Genomic DNA, 22443 nt, shown 5'->3' with positions numbered 1-22443 from the left:
CCCTCCGTAGAGAGCCGCTGTTTTCACTCCACCTCACAGCATCTCAGACGGCAGTGATCTCCTCCCCACCTATAAATCAAACAAACCTCTAGTCCACGTCGTTAAAAGCGTTCTGCCGATAAACCGAGCAGCTGAACGGCTGCTTCCTGTGCACAGATTGGGTCGTTTTCCTCCAGGATGCAGGTATCAACACCAATCACGTCGTCACGTTTCCTGCATCCTTTCTGCTGTCATGAAATAAGTTCAATTTGTCTCTGCATATTAGTAATCTCTAGCAGGCCCTAAACCGCAGCCATCAGTAAACAAACGGCTCAGACGGCACCGAGTTTTAGCCTCTGCGGCCCGACATCTTTTATCTCGCTTAGCGTTCCTTCCCCTCGTGTTGCTGCAAACACATGAAGAAAACAAAGCTTTTCCAGCGGACTCATCTCGAATCGTTAGGCGGAGCTGCAAAGAGCACGCCGTAAAGTGACACCGCAATCAATTACGCGGAGTGAAAGGTGCGGCTAAAAACCCCTGGTGCTATCAAGCCAGAAAAAAAAATAAAAAATGTGTGGACAGTGAATGGATGCTGCCGTGTTGTTTATGTGCGGCAGAGCAGCGACTCTGCGGTGTTGTGGTTTTTTTTTTTTTTTTAAACAGCAGGTCCTGGATGGGCGGTTTATTCTCGCCCGTCGCCCGGTGAGTGACGGTCCAATCAAGCCTGGGACGGCCTGTCAAGCCTGTCAGGCTGAGGAACGAGAGGAGATGGGCATCAAAGACGCAGAGCAGAACCGGACCGTGATGGACGGACCCGACCACGGCGGCTACACACAAAGGCGAAGGCAGGAAGGGGACGATAAAATGGAAAACAGGTGAGGAGGGCTCAGAGAGGGCGAGGACGAGCAGAGGAACTATGCAGAGCCTGAAAGGAACCGTTTTAGCTCAAAACTTAAGTGTTTGCTTAAAATTATACCTCCTCTGCTCCCTGCAAAGCCTGAACAACATTTGGTCCGCTCTTTTCCTTCGCTGCATGAGTTCATTGAGGTTTGCAGACGCGAGCTTTTGCACAGTTCTCTGCAGCTCCTGCTAAAAGGCTGCAGTTCGCCGGGCGATTGCAACACCTTGATTGCTTTATTACAGCCATTCTCAGGTGGATTTGCTGCTGTTCTTTGGTATTATCCCCCTGCTGATGACCCAAGTACAGCTTTTTCTGTGGTGGCACCTGGTTTTTAACCTGCTTTCCATGTTTCCCCTTTATCTCTTGGTGCGTTTTGCAGTAATATATTGATTTTATTAAGCACCTACGTCACCATTATTGCAGCTGTGGACAGGGCAACACAAATAAACGTCAAAGCCTCAGCTGCTGGAAAAACCCTTAACTTAGCTTCCCCCGCTCATTTCACTAATATGTTTTGAAGTAAAAACATTCCTAATGACAAAGATGTATGTAATCATAAGATTAAAGTGCAAAATTTCACAAATTTAACAAAAGTACTGGATTAAAATGTAATTTAATAATAAGTGAATGTGTTGCAAAGAGCTAAACTCTTTTTAAAAAAATATATTTTCTAAAAAAAAAAAAAAAAAAAAAAATAGATCTTTGCATATAGTGGGGTTGTGATATGACTTGTTGATAATTTGGCGTTTCATGTGACTTTTCTGGTAGGTTAATATCACTATGTGGGTGCAAAATTTCATAAATTTAACAAAAGTACTGGATTAAAATGTAATTTAATAAGTGAATGTGTTGCAAAGAGCTAAACTCTGTTTTTAAAAAAATATTTTCTAAAAAAAAAAAAAAAAATAGATCTTTGCATATAGTGGGGTTGTGATATGACTTGTTGATAATTCGGCGTTTCATGTGACTTTACTGGTAGGTTAATATCACTATGTGGGTGCAAAATTTCACAAATTTAACAAAAGTACTGGATTAAAATGTAATTTAATAAGTGAATGTGTTGCAAAGAGCTAAACTCTGTTTTTAAAAAAAGATTATTTTCTAAAAAAAAAAAAAAAAAAAAAAAAAAGATCTTTGCATACAGTGGGGTTGTGATATGACTTGTTGATAATTCTGCGTTTCATGTGACTTTTCTGGTAGGTTAATATCACTATGTGGAGAACCAATCAACAACAAGTGCTGCTCTGCTACTCCCTAAGCCAAGAATGAAGGCACTGCATTGTGAACGTCAGAATAAAACAACAAGTTGAAGAATATTCAGTGTAATAAATACACAGATTCAGTAATCTGTGTATTTAATGCCTTGATCCCTCTTTTCATGACTGTTGGTAAAAGAAAAACTTCCTCTTACCGATCCAACGCATGACTGATGTGAGAATCTGAAGATATTTGGTCTTCTGGGCGTTGAAGAAGGTGAAAGGCCCCAAGAAAAGGGTAAACACGCTCTGCAGGAACAGAAAAGGACAAAAGAAGTTAGTTTTTTACTTGCCTGCGACACACTAAGAACCAAAGCGGGGGAAAAAAAATGAGCCATTAATTCGCAGAGAAATCAAAGTCGGATGCACATAAAAGGAGCGTTAAAGTATGAAACCCGCCTCACTGAGGGCTGACGAGACCTGGCAGAGGCGCAGTAAAATGTCACCCACTATGAATAATGCCATAAATGTCAAAGCCAGTCAGTAGGAGAGTTTGATTTACAAGACACGAATATGAACTGCTCTGCATGAAGCTGCAGCGGAGGAACCTCTAATCTTTGTTTGATTGTTTCTGAGATGGCAGAACCTGCGTTAATTAAAAGTTGCAGTAATTTGTGAGGTTCTATTTTAGTGTTTCACACTTCAGACGGGGTTTCTTGAACCCTTATTTGACCAATAGATTAGATCCTTGTAACGACAGAGGAGTGCAAACAGAAACATCAACACGTCAAAGAAAAGCCCACAAAGATTTTATGGAAGAACAGAGACTAGAAAATAACAAAAATCACTGCTGAGACAGATTGCATTTAGAAAATTTGTATTTCTCCGAAAAGGAAAGTGTGCAGATTAAAACAACTTTTATCTTAGAAAATGTACTAAAATCATCAACTCAAAAACAGCTTTTTCTAAAGCTGCAGATAAATGACAAAAGATATGCAAAAGCATAAAAAGGAAACTAATCTCTTATCTTAAGTGGGAAATGTAGAAAAATAACTTAATTTTTCCACATTAATTAATTACCGGGAATAAAAATGTAGCATTAAAACTGGTATTGAACAAAATTACCCGAGTAAAAACAGTTGAAACCCCCTAAAAATCTCTTTAAAATAAATGGTGTTGAAGGTTTTTATTCTTTTTTTTAGTTTTTAGGAAAAAAAAATTTGTATCCCATGATTTCCTGTTTTCCTGGGGAATAAATATGAAGCGACACGGAGCTTAATGCTCACAGCAACAGTGAGGAGGATGTTAAGGAAGGTAAAAACATCTCTAGCAGGTTCCCAACAGCCACTAAATGCCATCGACATGCAAAGGATGGAAACATCCACAACCAGCAAAAAGGTTGTATAACGTATTAACCGCAGGGGTCGAAACTGCTGTGCTACCCTAAAATTTTTTTTATTAGAAATAAATGAAACAATTTTTTTTCAGTCTGAAATTACACTGTTGCCATAAAAGACTGATTTCTTTTGAGACTGGAAAACTGGAAAGCCTGTCAAGCGCTTTAGAATCAACTTTTGGGGATGTCTCAGATTAATTTGTATAAAAATAAATACAAGATTCAGGAAATGGAGAGAAGAAGAGAGACGGGGGGGGAGGTCAAAAATAAGGTAGGTAGGACAAAGGGAATGACAGAAGGAAAAATAGAAGGAAAGAAAGAAGGGTTAAGGGTAGAAGGAAAGGACAAAAAGAAGAAGGTATACAAGGTAAGAAGGACATTTGAGGAGAAAAAATAAGGGAATATAATCTGGAAATTCAAATAGTTTTCCAAACTCTTGCTTTCTTTTTCCAGACTTATTCAGATCTGGAAAGCGATTCTTTTCCAGACTACAAAGAACTTCTGAATTTTTCCCCGCGGTCGACATCAGGTCGGCGCTCTTGCCTCAAACTCTCCATGACAGAGAGAGCCTCTCTGGTCCAACATCATGGATATGAGAGCCCCAAACATCTGAGGACCCCTGCGTTGTTTTAAATTCCAACCAACACCCTGTAGGACCATTCGTCTTCCAGCTGATGTTTATTTTTTTTTGGTTTAGCGCAGACTTGATTGAGCAGGAATCCATAAAATGACGTCACGGCAGCAGCTCGGGCTCTCTACCTTCAGCCCCATCAGTTCCCGTCACTCTCTCTCCGCCACGCCTGCAAACCGTCTCCATCCATCCCCGTCTCCTGACACTCTCGGGTCTGCCTGCAACAGCGTGAGCGGCATGTGATCTCAGGGGCGCTCATTGTGTGCCATTTCAGCTGAGAAGCAGCCTGCGGGGTTTCAAGGAGGACACACGGGTCCCTCAGAGGACACGGAGTAAGAGTTTAGTTCGGTGGCTGACATGTAAAGAGACAGCAGAGCACAGCCATGAAGACAGCGATTTAACTCTGAAAGCCATCAGGCTTCCAGGGTCACTTCCTCTGTGCCGGGGAATACATTTGAAAGACAGATACTAAAACGAGACACTTGGAAGCAGAATGGACTATTCCAGCGTGTAGATTGGGGCTAAAGCGATCAGAAACATGCAAATCTCAGCACAGTTACAAAGTAAAACGAGCGAGAACAAAAATATATGGATATATTACCTAAAAAAAAAAAAAAGTGAAGATAAGGCCTGTGTGTCTAAATATTGAAATATGACCGGCTGTCCTCCTGGCAGAGTGCTGCCGAAGCTCCATCTGAGGCAAAAGCATAAATCTGCAGAACCCATTGAAGGTAATGAATGAACCATTATGAAGAGAGATGTGTCTGAAGGTGGATAGGAAACTGATCTCAGCAGCAAGCAGGTTGACAGCAGTATTTTAGTCATAAATATGTCTTTGTTGGGTCGGCTGCAGCTGAGCACCTTTACTTTCAGCCCAAAGAAGACTTTAGTCTGCAATACGGCCTCACAGTTGGTTCTAACTCTAAATATACGACACATTTTATACAAATTTATTCGCTATTAGGGCTGTGAATAAAAATCGATACAAAGATTAATATTGATAATATATTGATATTCTGGCTTTCATTTATCGATATACCTCCCAACCCCTAGGGGGCGTTATTACAGCAAGCCATTAATGTTCACAGAGAGGAAGTGCAAGTGAGACAAATTTGCGGAACGGCTGACAGGATTTTAGAAGCACCTTCGTCCCTAAAATCTGACGTTTGGGCACATTTTTGGTTTCTGTGATGCGTAAAATGCTTTGAACCAAATGCTGGTGAAGATTATCAGACGTCCAGGTCATGGTCATTCAAAAAAAAAAGGTAAAAAACAAAGCAACTGGACTTGTTTTCCGCTTTGTTTTTTACTCTTTTTTTAACCAAATGCACTTTATTTTTCTGTTAATATATCAGTGTTCAATAAATTGAACATAAGTATAATATTTGGCTGATTTTGGTGATTGAATGACTTTGAACATTATTTTAAAAAGGTAATAAATATCGATATTGGAGTAAAATCAAATCAAACTGAACTATGTATCGAGAATCGTATCAAACCGGCTTATCCTAGATGATACGCAGCCCTAGTCGCAATTTCATATTTCTGTAATTACTGATTGATATGTCAGAAGAGGTTAGGCTTTAATTTTAGACAGAGGGAGGGAGGGAGGATAGACGGACAATTTTGTGGAGGGATGAGACAGCAATCAAATCTGGGAATGTAAATGTTTTTCTCTAGTTTCTTATTCTATATTTCTCCAGACCTAAAAGGCAAATTTCAGATTTTTCCAGGCTGAGCAGAAACCGGTGAATAAAGGCCGCAAAAGCCGAGGACCAGTATAAATTACAGGCCTTGTTTGTGTAGCAGTTATAACATGGATCAATGGCTTAACGACTTCAACGTGGGACACTTAAAGTAGAGTTAGCCATTTTTCTAGAAGTTCTGAATAACTACAAAAGACCGTCTTATTTGCTCTTCCGCTCCTCTGGGGGATCATGTGAAAAAACTTTCTGGTCTTACTTCTTTCTACTGAGGCCTTCCTCTTCTTCTCATAAACTTGTACACGGTTCGTTTCTTGCAACTCTCAGCAATGTTCAAAGTCTACGGTGAGAGCATCAGAGCTACACTGAACGGCTAACCGCTAAGCTAACCGCTAAGCTAACCGGATACATAAACACTAGAAGTGCGCAGCCAGCAAGCAGAAACTAGTAAGGAACGAGCGCGCACACTGGTGTTAGGAGGCTGGTGTTACGCGAGCACGTCAGATTGATTGGCATGTGGGAAAACCAGTAGATGAGATGGGTGAGAGCAGGACCTCTTCTCCTCGAACCGAACGGCAGAGATTGTTCAGAGTATTTACAGGCCTGCAGCTCTCAGAGGTTGAATTTTTAGTATTAAAAATTCAAAAATCATTAGTATTAAATACTTTCAGGATGGAAGGACGATTTTACCCAGCATAACCAAAAGGGTTTCTGAACAGGATTACCAACTATAGCTTTAACCATCATATCCATGAACCCAATTTAAAATAAACTCAGATAGTAAAGCATCTGAATTAACATTTTTTGCAATCTTCCTCCTAATGTTTGCTCAAATAAACTCAGCAGAAATGCAAATAACAACAGGAGGGAAATCATCGCTGGAGGCAAAAAGTGAGATGGAATTAAGCCACAAAATCCTGAATGTCTTTGCATTCAGGCTTTCAGCAGAGTTGGATCCTTTCAAATGTTTAATACTTTAAAACAAAAATTACAAATTACAAAAATTTAATTAAATAAAGTTGAATTTTAACACCTTTCATTTGCTAAATTATTACATTTTATTCCTTTTATTGTGTTTATTTACAGCATTTGTATTCCAGTGAAAGTCGGTTCTTAATTAATAACACTTTGCAAATAATACATTTAAATTGTTTTTATATTTTTAAAAGGAAAAAAAATCCATTTAGCTTTATTGGAAAATAATATCAGTTAGTGGCAAGTTTTATTAAAATTCCATTTCTGCAGATTAATTTTTAATTTCCTTTGAATTAAAATAAGTATAAACCTATCAAAAAACAAAATTAAACTCTGAATGATTGTTACTGATTGCCTGTATACTTAAAAACCACACTTTACAAAGAATACAGTAATTAGGTAATTGAACTGCAACACAGAACCAAATAATCCAGTTTTATCTTGACTTTCACTGAAATGAAAGAAACAATCGTTCTTTAGCTGTCTGGCTCTAAGTGCCACACTAGATAACGATGCTTGTCGTAAATAAAAGATGTGACATCTCAAAAATGTGTTTAAATCTTCTCACTGCCTCTGCTTCTCTGTGCAGTTTGCTGGCCTGGAGTCAGTTTTTTTTTTTTAAATCTTTTTAGTTGGTTTCCTGGTGTGAAAAACGGCTAAACACATCTATGATGAGCATGAACTGAAGTAATTAATTTTGTGCTACATTAACCTGTTAAAAACCCAAACTAGCTTTGAGCTAGATTACTGTACCTGCCTACCTGCCAAACGAAACCAAAAAAAAAACTATTTTCCAGAAACCAGATGCGTTATCAAAAATCTCATAATGCAGACAAAGCGAAGGATGCTTGAATATAATGCATTTATTCATTTCATTATTTGTTTAGGCCGCTTTAGTGATTTCATCTCACTCTTGTTTGTTTGCTGACGTAGATTTTTCTCTGCGTTTCTGCCTCCAAAGCACAGAAGCTGCTAACGTTTCACGCTCTGTTTAATAGATTTTGCAATAAACAAAGACATATTCTGTCAGGAGAAAAAAGGCCTGAATTTATCCCCCCCAACACCCCCTGTGCTCAACCAGCCTGACGGGCTTTTCACCTTAGCTTTACATTTTAAAACAACATCATCTCTCCTTTTCAGCATAAGACAACTGTTGGGGTAAAAACAACCTGACTGGCTGTAATCACACACCTTCAGTGACATGCAGCAACAGCTGAGACTGATGAAAAGAATTTTAGGACTAATAACTTATGAACAAACAAAAAATGACTTTAAATGTTTCTGTGTGACAAAGCAGCTATTTAGAGCTCTGCAGAAACTAAAATGACAGGACTCACAAGTGCAATAAACTGCAACCCTGCACCATAAATGTTTTTAAATGAAGGCACATTTCCGGGGGAAATTCTCGAACATGGGGTAAAATTTATGTCAAGAAACAGAAAGATCCACAAAATAACATTTACGTTACAACGTTTTGTGTAGGATATATCTCCTTACGTTAAATTTAAAAAGCTCTGACAGACACATTCACTGCTCCGATTACAGCCTGGAATGTCAGGTTTTGGGCGATGAAGTGTCGCTCCTGCATTAACGTTTAAAAGTAGGCCTGCAGCTATCGATTATTTTAGTAATCGATTAATCAGTTATTTATTAATCTAAAAAAAAAACCTCTTAGTAAATTAACAAACATTTATAATATTTCCGTGTTTGGCTAAACAGGAGAAACTATAACCAGGGCTGAATAGTTTTAATAATGAATTAATCTGTTGACTTTTTTATTAATGGATCAGACAGCAAAACTTGCTTAGGAGTTTATTATTATTATTATTATTATTATTATTATTATTATTCATTTATTTTTACAGAATTTTAACCAGGTGAAGCTAAAACTAAGCCAAGTCTGGATAGAGCATATTTACAGAAAAATATTTTCCATCGTAAATTTAAAAAATAATAATTATAAAAAGATTTATACAGTTAAAAAATACTTAATTACTGCTCTGAGTGGTTTGTTCTTTCAGCAAATGGCAGGTTTTAGTTTCTGTATACTCCAGTTAATGATTATTTGATTACTAAATTAGTTGAAGATCATTTCAATAATCGATTAATCACGATTATTTGTTTCAGTCCCATTTACTAGACTTTTAATCCATCCGTTCATGCATCCAGGAACAGGTCCAGGAAACCCAGACCTCCCGCTGCATTATGAAAGTGTCCAATCATTCCGATTAGTGGCGTAACGGCATCACAACCATCACAGTTCGGCATGTTTTCAGTTCAATTCAACAACAGGAGCACATAAAAAGGGTCCACAACAGAGCCGACAGGGCTGTGCAGCATATTTTACCATGACACCTCTGATTCTGTGGGATCCCAAAGTGTTTCCCACCCAGAGGGGATTAGTAGTCTAACGAGCTGACTCCTTTCAATGCAGGGTAGCAGCAGCTCTCCTGGATTACAGAGATCTGTCATAGGGGAAACATCTCAGCTCCTGAATCTAGATGATGCTTAGAACCTAGATGGACCGATCAATCAAGAGCTTTGGCTTTAAACTCATCAACCAGGAGTAGCCAGAGTAACCAGCTGCATCCCAGCATCACAGACCTTTGCAATATAACGGCTTGACACCTATTATTTTAATATTTTTTTACTACACAGCCAAGCAACTTTGAGATTACAGCGAAAATGGTAAAGACAAGAGTTCACATGTAAATCTGGGAATCAACAGCAGCTCTATCTTACCTGAACTTGTGATTCACTCCTTGCTTTGGGTACTGATCCAAAAGAAACAAGGAGTTCAGCTGCAACATTTAAATTTTATCTTTATAAAATGTTATGAAAATATAAAGAGAAAAACAATTGCTTCTTAAGAGTAGAAATGTATAACACTGCAAAAAGGGAACTAAAAGTAAGTCAAATTTTCTTGAAATAAATGTATTTTTCCTTGATTTAAGCCGGTAAATAAGACTATTTGCCAATGGAATAAGATTTCTGCACTTTAAATGGGAACAATTCATCTCTATGATCTAAATTCAAGAGCAGGATATCTACTTGTCTTATTTTAGGGGTAAAAATACTAACTCCTTTGGCAAATAGTCTTATTTACCTGCTAAATCGAGGAAAAATACATTAATTTCAAGAAAATTAGACTTACTTTTAGTTCCCTTTTTGCAGTGAAGTTGCATACATTATATGTTTTGTTAAACTATGTTTATTAGTTGTTGATATTTCTTAAACGGATATTGCTGGTGGATCGCATTCTGCATCAGTTTTGCTGTGAAACATGTAAATGAAATCTGTTCAGAGAAACCTGCCTGAGTTTCTATCTGGTTGAAGAATAATACAAGACAATGAAGTTCATATGAACTGCTACAATAGTTTTTTTTTTCAGTATAACTTTTGTTTTTTGCAATAAACAGAGCCTAAACTAATACAACTAAAGACGTTTAGAGTCTTCAACTGCAGGTAAGATATTAACTGCTCATACCCCTTTTAATGTAACCCCACTTCAAAACGCCGAACCATCCCTTTAAAAGATATATAGCCACATTATATGCTTTAAAAAAAAAAAAGACCAAAATATGATAAAATAAAGTTATATACACCAAGCCTCCATCTTGATAGTGTTTTGATGGTCCTTTTTGATCCGAAAAATAATTTCCTCTTGGGTGAGATTGACAAATATAAAACAGATGTGGCGCCATCTAGTGGCAGTATCGCAGAACGATCAATATGCCGGTTTGCTTAATTAATAAATCAAAATTAAATCAGCAACTTTAAGAGCCTCATATCACAATATTTACTCACATCGATCAACTCTGTGGTCACATCTGAGCCTCAGCAGGTTTAGCGTCTGCTTCAGTGAACACCAACGTTCAGATGGTATTCCCACAGAGATTCCAGGCTTTTCCCTCTTGGAATCATATATTTTTAGGTGTTTTGGTGCTAATAGCCGTTAGCCACTTCCTTGTTTTAACCCCTGCTGCACAGTGCTTTACTTCCTTTACTAACAAATTGAGCAAAACATAAAACATCAAAACAACAACTAATATGCCAGCAGGACATAATCTTTCATAAAACAAATTCTATGCAACCAGAATGAGCAACTGACCTGTAAATAAAAACAAGTCAAATAACATGACTGTGGACCTTTAACTCGGGTTCATAACATGTTTAAAGGGATATTCCCTTTACCACTTGGTATCTATTACGGAAGATGTCGCCTCTGAGAGTGGCTTGTTTCTTTCCTCTACAAAACAGAATTATTAAATTAATGCTACTTTAGGAATGTAGACGTTTATTCCTAAGAACACGGAAAAAGCAAAAGCCTCTACAATCAAATGGTTTTGTATACTATAATTTATTTTCACACATACTTATCCACACCTGGAACACTGGGCTCATGCTAAATCCAGGCTGGCACAGTTACAAGCTAACCAAATACTTTCTCTGAATATTGTGGTGAGGAAATTTATTCTGATTAACCCAAATTTAAAAACCATTTTTTTTCTCCAGCCTGCCCTTTATCACAGCGTACCCTTCATTCTTTATGAGCTCCACCACGCTGGCCAATAAAAATAAAAGGCAGAGAAAGTCGGTCCTATATATTATTAACATGCAGGGTGCATGAAATTAAATATTGCATCCATGCAGTCCTTGATATGGAGATGATTGCAATTTGATTTATTGTGCAGCTCTAACTAAATCTAACTAGTTTTTTAATAAAATAAAAAAAATCCCACTTTTGCTCCTCATTACAGCTTCTATAGGCACAAACTTTAAAATAAAAAAATATATACAACCTTATCTTTACCATCTGAACCGCCACATTCGGCCCAGAATAGGATTCGTATCCTTAAAAAGTAAGAGACTAACAGGGTTTTAGACACAGCGAATGAGCTCAATAACCCGCCACCAACTGGACCACAGCTCCAATCACTTTCATGTTATTTTGGATTTATGCAGCTCGGAGAGAGCAGAGCCGCTGATTGGCATTAGATTGCATCACTCAGGTCCGTTTTAATCACCCCTCAGTCTCATGTTACGTCCACTCTTCATCCACCACAGTTGGCTGCAGCCGACCCTCTGACCGTTCGCTCCATTTAAGTAATTAATCAACGAATATTTTCCAGACACTCGCAGCACAGATGCCGAAAAGCTCAGAGACGTCACCCAGGAGAGTTGAAGGACTGCTGCTCCGGCGGTCCTGCTGCCAAACTCTGGACGGTCGTAGAGTTTGCGAGACAAACGATTTTGGCTGCGGTTGCATCAGATGTAAAGAGCTTTATTGGTCAAATACCCAACAGGCGAGCAGCGGTCATGTTAACAAGAGACAAAAGCTATGAGAAGCTGTAATTACCCGGATTGGTCCAGATTGGACTCTAAAAATCCAGCACACAATGAAAGAATAGGGGACAGTAGGGATTATAATCCAGACTTTAATCCCAATATTTATCCCAAACACGTTTCCAACTGAACATGCTGACGAAGTGATTATTGATTCTCCGTTACGTAAATGTGAACTTTAAAGTTAACAGATTAACTAATAAAAAAAACAGAAAATAACTTAATCCAGTGAAGAGTTTCAAAGTCAAATGTTAAAAAGTTTTAACCATTTCCTTCAAAATATGCCTGATAATCCAACTGTAACAAGAGGAGATGTTAAGGTAGAAGCTCTCTTTTATTTATTTTATTCAAAGATTTTAAAATGCTTGAAAAATAATTGACAATAGGGGCACACTGAGAAATCTGCTGGGAATCATAAAAACATAAATTTAAAACTTGGTCACCACTGAATGGGGAGTGGCTGCTATTAAAAAGAGAGACTCCAGCTAACAGGAAGGGTCTAGGACCCCCTGGGCCCTATTATGGGTACCCGCGCCACACTTTTGTCAAGATAACAAATTCAGATTCATATTGATTAAAATTACTCTTTTATAGTCATTTTTACACAGTTTACAACTGTGAGGCTTTTATTTTGAAGGCACTCACATTGGCGTTTGTGTGTCGTGTGCGTTCACGTGTTGTACGCTGCAAAAAGACAACTAGAAATAAGTAAATTTATCTTGAAATGAATGTATTTGCCCTTGTTTTGAGCAGGTAAATAAGATTATCTGCCAATGTCACGAATATTTTTACCCCTAAAATAAGATAATTAGATATACTTCACTATAAATAAAATGATGGAGATGAATTGTTCATATTTTAAGTGCAAAAATCTTATTCACCTGGTCAAATCAAGGAAACATCCTCTCATTTCATGAAAAAAATTCTTATTTTTAGTTCTATTTTTGCAGTGTATGCAAGGGGCTACACACCACATAAACATAAGAAATGCACGGCTAAAGATGTCACTGCAGAGTAAAAAGAGGAAAGCTGATGCCGAGAAGACAGTTTACAACAAGAACTGGACTTTCACAACAACTCTGGAACTTTGCTCCTTTTACTTAATGTTCCTTTTTGTGGTTTAAATTGACACTTGTGTAACATTTGTTATCATTGTGTCATTTTTCTTGTCTAAATGGAGGAAGTAAAAGCAATAATGGCTTCAAAAATCGTCCCCACGTATCGGGTATCGGTTTGCCTGATGTAAAAAAAATAATCGTATCGGCCTTAAAAAACCTTTATCAGTCAATCTGTACCATCAAATATGAGCGAGTACATTGGCCACCAAAATCTATATGTATTTAAAGTAATTGTGTTTTAGCTTACGTTAATAGACATTTCAACCCACACTTCACCATTTTATAGAAATTTCCGTAGAAAAACAGTGGCCCGTTTCTCTCTGGCTGGAGTCCGACGGACCGGAACGGAGCAGAAAATAGATTTGTTCCGTATTTTGACGGAGAAGTCACGGAGAATGATGGTTCCCATTAATTAAAATAACAACGCAGTTGCTCCGTCGGACGGGGGCGTGCACGTACGTAAACGGATCAAACATTAGGCCACTGTGACGTCACTACACCTGACATCATCATTACTGGTAGGGCTGGACGATAATTCAATAACAATATATATCGATCGATAGACGTGTGGCGCGATAGGAAAAAATAGAGTCGATAAAAGTTCGATAGAGACAGTTTTCCTTCCTGCCTTTCAGCCTATCATATTAGTTGATGCTACAGTCACTACTTCCTCTTGACCAATCGTAATCGCGGACCCAGGCACGCCGTCACAAAGCCCCGCCCTCTCAAACCACAACACAAAGCACGTGAATATGTCGCAGCAAGGAGTGGAAACGGTCCCAAAACGGGGTTTTACTTGTTCGCCAGTCTGACAGAAATAAACCACAGTGATTTGTAATATTTGCAAGGAACCGGTAAAAACAAAGTCTGGTAACGCAACCAACTTGTTTCATCACGTAAGCCGCTCACTACCGCAGCAGCGCGAGCTGTGCAGCCCCGCGCCGCTCCGCGTCGTCCGAGGAATCTTCTGGAAGTTCTTCCAAAACAAAGCAGGTATAGCAGCTAAACTGGGCTCTCTTCTTTATGATAAAATTAAAAAGCGCCCAAGCGGCATAAGGACATCACGCATGCAGTAACGTGCTTCATAGTGATGGATATGCTGCTGCTGTTTGCAGCTGAAAAACCTGGCTGCAAACAAAAACTGGCCACTCTTAATCCGCGATATAAAGTTTCGGGACGCAAGTTTTTCTCTAACTGCGCTCCCTAAATTGTGCAACAAGTGCAGATAATCAATGCAAAATGAGCTGCAGTCTGCGCCACAACCTCGGATCTCAGCCGTGCGTCAGCCTCTCAATTATGAAACCTAAGAAGTAACCAGTGTACTATTCCCACCTAAATAGGCTGTTTTATTTATTTATTTGGTATATTTATTTTGGTCATTTTACTGGTCACTTTAGTTTATTCTTAGTCAGTATTTAATAACATAACTCAGGTCTCTTAAGTTATTTTTCTTTAAAAAAAAAATCTGTTATGGTTAAAAAAGTTGGTTAAACAAAGATTTAATTGGAATTCTGTGTTTGTGTTCTTTATTAAAATTAAATCATTTAGCATTATCATAAAATGTCCAGGCAGAGCTGCACATAAAATATGGTTTTAAATATTTTCAATAATTATCAATATCGATCAATATGCATTTTTTTTAATCGATAAGCTTTTTTTCTACATTGTCCAGCCCTAATTGCTGGACAACAGTTTAATTAAATAAAGCCGTCTGATCCGAGGCAAATGCTCAAAGTGTCAACATATACGCTGCTTGTAAAATCCTGCAGGGCCCACGGCCTTTCTGCATTGTTTGTCCATTTAAAAGAAGCATTGTGGGGGTTGAGGGGGGGGGGGGGGTGCCTATGCCTAAACCCCATGTGCAATAAGCCAATGGGGCAGCAGGCTTTGGGATCGGGTGGTGAAGAGACAAGCTGAGGTGTGATTAGTGGGTATCTGGACAAAGAGAGCAAAGCAAGCGGCATTGAAAGGATGTTCATCACCAGATGAGCAGAGATCTCGACAGGTGCGTCAAGAAGCTTCGTAAAAAGGCCTCTGGTGAGAGGTAGGGAGGACCGGCCGCCATGGGGGACAAGTTCTTTCTTTTTAAGTCCTGTTGTCAGCTTTGATCATCTCCTGCAGGGCTGTGACCGGAGCTGATCTAAGGGAGCAGCAGGAGGCGGTGCATAAAAAAGGACAAATCTTCTCCTTCTTAAAGCCAGGCCACTGCTCTCACATACCGGGTATTACGCGTTTTTCACGGGAGTGCGGTGTTTTGTACGTTGTGACGTAGCTGCAAACCCTCCCTAGATAATTGAAATAAATCTCTGCTGCTCCTTTACCAACAGAAGTGCTGCAAAACGGTAATAATTCAAGTCTCCTACAGCCACATGCATCATTTAACTTTAATTAAGAGCTTGAGTGGAGACCTTGAAGGTGCGAAGAAGAACAGACTGAAGAAAAATCAGAAATTACTACACTGTTCACTTTCTTGGTACAATTGAACTCTTTTACCTCTTGTTTCTCTAAAGGCAGAAAAAACCCCAAGAACAAATGTGGGGTCCATACCAGGCAGTCAAGTTGAAACTTGATGATATCAGGGAAAATAAAACGACCTGTAACTGTATGGACCAGAGACAAATAATAGACATTATGGGACAATTTGCTGCCTGGACTCTGACACGTATGACAAAGGACCCGGCCGAGGTGGCGTGAAAAAAGAAATTACATAAAATAGGCCATAAAAAGCCCAGGAGATATTTACAAACCTGATGATGGCCACAGCAAGTGAAGTGATTCACTGAGAAACACGGGCGGCAGGGGAAGAACAGGGAAGTAATACGAAGATGCTCCGAACACGATTGTAGGGAGTTGGAGGTGGGACGATAATGCAGAGGGGAGTAGAAATGACGCCTGGGAGGCAACGCTCTGCACTTAAAGCCGCGGTGGAGCTAAAATGTTTGTCAGAGTGAAAGAGCGTCTGCTGCTGGCATCATTAATCAGCAGAAAGCATCCATCAAACGGAGCCAACTAACACCAAAACCTGACCAGCATAATGGGGAAAAAGACACGTAAAAAGTGCACCAATTGGCCTTTTCTTGGCCAATACCCGGAAAACAGCTTTTCTGTGAGATCCAACCTGCAGATTACAATTGTTTTACTATAACAGCAGTTAAACGTGAGAAGAGTCTGCAGTTTTCCTGATACGGACAGTTTTGAATCTAACAGAAATAGAATGAGGTCTATTACTCACATTTATGCAAAAAAATATTCATTATCTGAGCTTCCTTAGCGTTTATGCATGTATTGTAGGGCTGGACAATATAGAATAAAAGCAAATCGATGAAATAGAAATCATATTGATCGATATCGATAATTATAAAAAAAAATCTAAATATACATTTTAAATGCACCCCCTTTCATTTTATGCTGTTGCTTAATGTCCTATTTTTAAATAAATGGATTCAAACACAACCCTTTATTCAAACAATTTTTTACGAAAACTGTAAGTGTTAAAAAAGAAAAAAAGAACACGTACTCTCTGAAGGCTGATGGCCCTTTCCTGGGTTTGTGATTGGTTGGAAGAATGCAATGATTGTAGTAATAACCTACATAACAGGCTAGAATGCACTGTTCTTTTATTGCATTTTTTTATTAACCCCTGTTTTTTTTATATTGAACCATACGTCTATCGATCGATATATATATCGTTATTGAATTATCGTTCAGCCCTAATGTATTGAGTAAAAAAACAACAACTGCTTGACCTCCTGATGCCCAATTAGAGGCAATTAAGGATAAACCGGTCGATTCTGATCCCCGGCCCACGGGTCGGTGCTACTGAGATGCACGTTTTCCAGTTTAGCATGGAGTACAGGTGAAATGTTGGGATGGCATCCAGCATATTACTAACCCCCCCAAGAGACTAATCGACATTATAAACTGAAAGCAGCTCAATGAAGGACAGAGCCTGTGCCCCGTGAACCGGACAAACAACTTCAGGAGGCAGATAAAGAGCTGAAGCGTGTTCTGGTTTAGTGACCTGCTGCGACGAAGGGACAGCTAAGCTGCAACAAAATAGAAGACAGCAGTTTGATTGTTTATCTTCTCGCAAACACTTTGCCTTTTTTTCTGTTTTTCTTCAAATAGGCGATAAGGATTGCCCAAACAGAATAGATGGTAAACATCCACCTGGGGGGTCACGGTCTCCAGCAACTTGAGGATTGTTTGTAAGAAGCAGCCTTAAAATAAACCCAGCAAAATCAGATTTACAACAGCACAACAACTACAGGCGAGCCCTGAAGGCTGACTCTCCAAACATGTCGAGTATCTCAACTGTTTTTTTTAGGCTGTCGGCTCTTAACGATTATAGATACAGAGTGAAAGGAAGGGGAGGGTGAAAACTTAAACACAGGAACGGACGGAGAAAGAATCCAGTAAGAAAATAATCGATCAAGGAGGAAATTAAACTACATTATACTGTCCTTAAGTTTCAGGGTTTTCACATGTATTAAACAAAACGAGCCAAAAAGTGATAAACTAGGTAGACCCGTGCTTCTAGCAGATGTTGCCTTTTCCTGGTTTGGAGCAAACAGGTGAGAGTGAACACAATGCCAAGATGGAAAGAAGGCAGAAATAATCAGAACAGAGCTTCAGAGAGCAATCAAAAACCTGTCAAATGTGACTATTTTGTTTTTTTTTGCCAATTTGACTCTCACCAGATGGATTTCTATCCACAGAGCTCCACACTACCATCTGGGATCGCTCCATTGTAGATGCATTTCAGAAGGAGGGGCCTTATGAAGAATCCTTGCCTATGACTGGATAAACCACTTGTCCATCATCTTTACTGATGCGCTAATTCAACCGCTCACATCGAAACCGAAACCATCCTTTCTGCTAACAAAAGCCTTCAAAGCTGTTCTTTTAAGGAGTTAATATCCGCTAGATTGGACCACACTGATGAAATCGCAGCATCAATGTTACCCCAGATTTTTGTAATGAAAACCGGCAACGTCTCTGATTTTGCTGCCGCAGAGTCTCTGACGGGCTCAGCTCTTCTGCTACGTAAATACCTCCTGCTACGTTAAACGTTTTTACTCCATCATGATTCACTGAAATCGAGGCCATTTCAGAGGACAGGTCATCCAAAAAGGGGCTTAAATCAGACTTTCGTTCAGTTCTTTCTATAGACGTCTGTCAGTTCTGGAGGCTCGCACTGAGCAACCTGATGTTGGAGCGCTGCTGTTTTTAAGGACATGGCGGCCCATCCCCCTAGGCGTATTCTATGTCAGATGCAAATCAGTAACTTACCCACCACCAGGACAGTGACCCTGTATAATTTCAGAGGCACTCATAAATTATAAATTTAAAAGGAATAGTATACCACAGGTTTCTTAGGGTAAAAGGCGCAGCGTTAAAGGAGTCGTAATTGTTCAGGGGAGTGACTGCTATGCTACCTTTATTTGGGTTTGACCTTTGAAAATAGGCTGTAGAATAAAAACATGTCCTTAAAGGAGCTATAAGTAATACTGACACCTTGTGGCTCAAATTGGTAACAACAGCTTGCCAATTATAATCTAATGTGCCGTTTTTTAAACAGGGAGAAACCCTTCTGAATTTTAACTTCCACAGATCAGGTCTATGATGTTGTATTCTGTTCTATTTCTGGTCCCATTTCTGGTCCGCTTCTCTTACTGGCTTCCATGTTTGCAGGCTGCTACTCGTTTACTAAAATAAAATACCAAATGCTGCGCTTTGTTTTGGGAACCCTGGGAACTCTCATCTGATTGGCTCAGGAACCAGGAAGTAAACACGGGCTACACTCTCTGAACCAAAGTAGTTCTGGACCATCCCTTTTAGGTTTGAAAGGAGAAAAACATAACTAAGACATTGTAGATAGAGAGGACTGATTGTTTATAGGGAATGTTACCTCCATCCCAGGTGAGAAATTAGAATGATTTTATTTTACAGTAAATATCTTACTTACAGCTCTTTTAATTAAAACCATGCAGGTTCTGCACAAAGTTTGATACGACCCAGACTTTGTGTCCTTGGATTAAGGCTGAATGTCATATTGTTAATTTCAGGGTAATTGTATCCAAACTGACAAAAAAACAACATCAAGCTGAGACACTTTTATTTGACGGCAGGGGCATTAAACCACAAACATTTCATCACTGACAAAGCAATGTGCAGAACTAGTTACTGGGTCGGCTGGACTGTGTGCAGAAAAACTCGTGTAAAAGTTAATTACACGTTGGTCATCTGCAGCGTGATTTAGAGGGTGATTAGGAAGTTCTACTTCTGTGATTTTAATAACAACAAAAAGGTCTTTCAGCCAAGAGTTCCTGAACTTTGTGTAATGAGGTCACAATCACCTTCATTCCTTATATACAACTTTACAACCAAAACTAAACAAAAGATGAGAAAAACAGAGAAAAGAGATCAATTAAACACTGTAAACTGCAACGCTACGGTTAAATAAAACTGTAAGAGCTAAATCTAAAATAAAACACTATTTTGTTGGGGTAAAAATGTGAATCATTTGGAAGCTATGAAATTATAAAATGAGGAAAACTGTACCAATATTAATTAGATACAAAAATAACTAACCAGCGCCAAGCTGGTGAAGGTGTGGGTCACCCAAAAAATTAGATAAACTTATCTTCTTGAGTTCAAACGCTTGGAGGCAAGTGCAGGTTATTCAGATGTGTCATTGGTTTGCTAAGGTTGGTAAGAAAAACTGAACCATGACCCTCGGGTGAAAGGAAATTGGACTGGGTGTTCAGAAACAGCCTGAGAAATACCAAGGCCGAAAACCTGCAATGACCAGAGAAAAGACAGTTTTATATCCCTATAGACTGTTTTTCAGAAGAGGCTTTTTTCTTTCTGACTCCTTCAAGCTAGAACTGAAAGTTCGTTGAGGCAAAGATTGAGCTGCTTGGCTACATTAACAAGGAGTGTATTTTGAGTGGTCAAGATGAGGGATTTAAATCTAAAAATTCAATTTATATATATATATATATATATATATATATATATATATATATATATATATATATATATATATATATATATATATCTATATATATATATATATATATATATATATATATATATATATATATATATAAAAACACCTTAAAAAGGCACTTGCTCAAACTGGGAGCCAAGAACAGAGACTAAAGGGTCATAATCAGACACCCCCACCAATAAAGAATTACCGATTATTTTCCCAAGCACCAAATGAGGCCAGATTATAGTCAGTCTGTGGAGCAATCACAACAGAGTCAAAGGACTCAAACAAAACATATGTGACAGCTAAAAATGACCCAAATGCGACAAATGTTTACAGGGAGACGTCACCTTTACCCTAAAAGATATCAACTCACATCCACACAAACCAAGAAGGATCTATGCGGGTTGGTTTTCACTGAAGCTCTAAATAAATAGTAATCCGTTGCTGCTAATTATAAACCTATTGACTGATGACAGTAGCTTGCCACAGTGAAGACAGACAGGTGCATTTCCTGCAGATTTCAGGACTTTACTTTGCCGTTTCTGTGCCATAACCAATCACGCCCCTGAAAAAAAAGAAGCCCTTGCACATCAACGAGGGTAAAAATAACAGGAAACAGCACACAGGGAAGATTTATGACAGTCTCGGGACATGTCTGAGGGGGGAAATGAGAAACGATAATTTTCCTGCAGCCTAATAGCATCAATTCGCTCCAATCATCATCTAAGCTTTTGTAAAAGTGAATCAGAGGAGGAGGTGAGAAAGGACATTTTGCTCCCAAAAGAAGCTAATTATAGACACAATAAAAAGAAATTAATACCAGAAAGAAAGCCTTATTTTATTCAGGTAAGGGTGTAATGGGTCAATGGACGACACTTAAACAAATGCTCCCTGCAGAGTTTCTGCAGGGCCCCCATGACCCAGCTACCAAATCAATTCAGGAGATACAGCTGCTCCCAGCTGCAGTCCACAAACATGCAGCACGACACCAAGGTCCCAACCTTCAGAGATTTATTGTTAACTTCTCTGCATATTAAATGAGGCCGTGAACTTTTTTTTTTTTTTCCCCATGAGAACGGCAATAATTTTCCTCTGGCAAACGAGAACATTAAATTACAGTGAATTACCCGTTTCAGACTCATGTTCAGCGCAGAGATTTGTTTCATACTCCCACTTTTCCTCGACTCAAACAGGAAGATGAAAATAATTTATTACATTTACTCTCCAAGGATGGATGTGCACACACGGAAACACGAATGAATCAGTCATCAGGCAAACAATAGTAAAACTTCAGCAGCCAATAGCGTTGGCTTGTTTCCGCCAACATTTTTATGCGTGTTTAGGTGTAAAATGTCAATGCATGTGAATGGAGAGGTCTTCTTCTAAATAAATGGATTACTTGACGCAATTATCCAAATTTATTTATATTATCAGACGGGTGCAGATTGTTGAGTGGCCCCAGAACCGCATGTGGCTCTTTGGGAGCCGCCACGGTGGTTCTTAACCATTTTTGTCAAAGAAATATTAGTTTTCTTCTTTACATTTTTTTCCTTGAATACATTTCTTTTATACAAGTTCAACAAAAGCAAACTTACAGCAGTTTTTCCAATGTGGTTTGGTTCAATATCTTCATTGAAACTCCACAAAAGAATGAGATCTAAAGCAGCAATTAAGTAACATTTTTATCTAAATATATCCTCTTCTAAATCCCTGTGACGGTAATCTAAGTGTTTATGAGACGATTGAGGGGCCTGTCATCTCCCACTACTGTCTCGGACCAAAACAACCCACTTGCAACTTTCTGTGCACCAAGAAAGTGCAAAATGCAGGGTTCCCACACCTTGGTGAACATCAAATTCAAGGACCTTTCAAGGACTTTCCAGGACCAATTTCCTCAAATTCAAGGACCACACGTGGCGGCATTTACCTACTGTGACCGCTGAATAGGTTATCATATTTTAATACAATGCAAATTCAATAAAAGACTAAACGGCATAGAAGTTGTTGGGTCAGAAGCAATGCAAGAAAGTGGACTTAATTTATAGCCTACATTGATATTGATCATATTCATAGCCTACATTTATATCCACAGTACATGGCTATGCCATACTACATTACATATAAGATGTACATTAGCCTACCGTTTCATGGAATTTTATGGAAGAAAGTGCAGCATTGAGATGTTCAGAATTATATCA

The 22443-nt window shown here is 38.8% G+C and overlaps 1 protein-coding gene across 1 annotated transcript in view; it reads right to left on the bottom strand.

Moving 5' to 3' along the window:
* LOC105932820 (transmembrane protein 104) overlaps positions 1 to 22443 on the bottom strand; it is an 81086-nt gene that overhangs the window by 17177 nt on the left and 41466 nt on the right. The window contains exon 9 of the mRNA XM_012872109.3: positions 2292 to 2385. Within this exon, the coding sequence (XP_012727563.1) occupies positions 2292 to 2385 (94 nt within the window). The remainder of the gene's footprint in view (positions 1 to 2291; positions 2386 to 22443) is intronic.

The sequence above is a fragment of the Fundulus heteroclitus genome, chromosome 16, assembly GCF_011125445.2.
Source record: "Fundulus heteroclitus isolate FHET01 chromosome 16, MU-UCD_Fhet_4.1, whole genome shotgun sequence".
Lineage (NCBI taxonomy): Eukaryota > Metazoa > Chordata > Actinopteri > Cyprinodontiformes > Fundulidae > Fundulus > Fundulus heteroclitus.
This window is presented reverse-complemented; position numbering and strand designations above follow the sequence as displayed.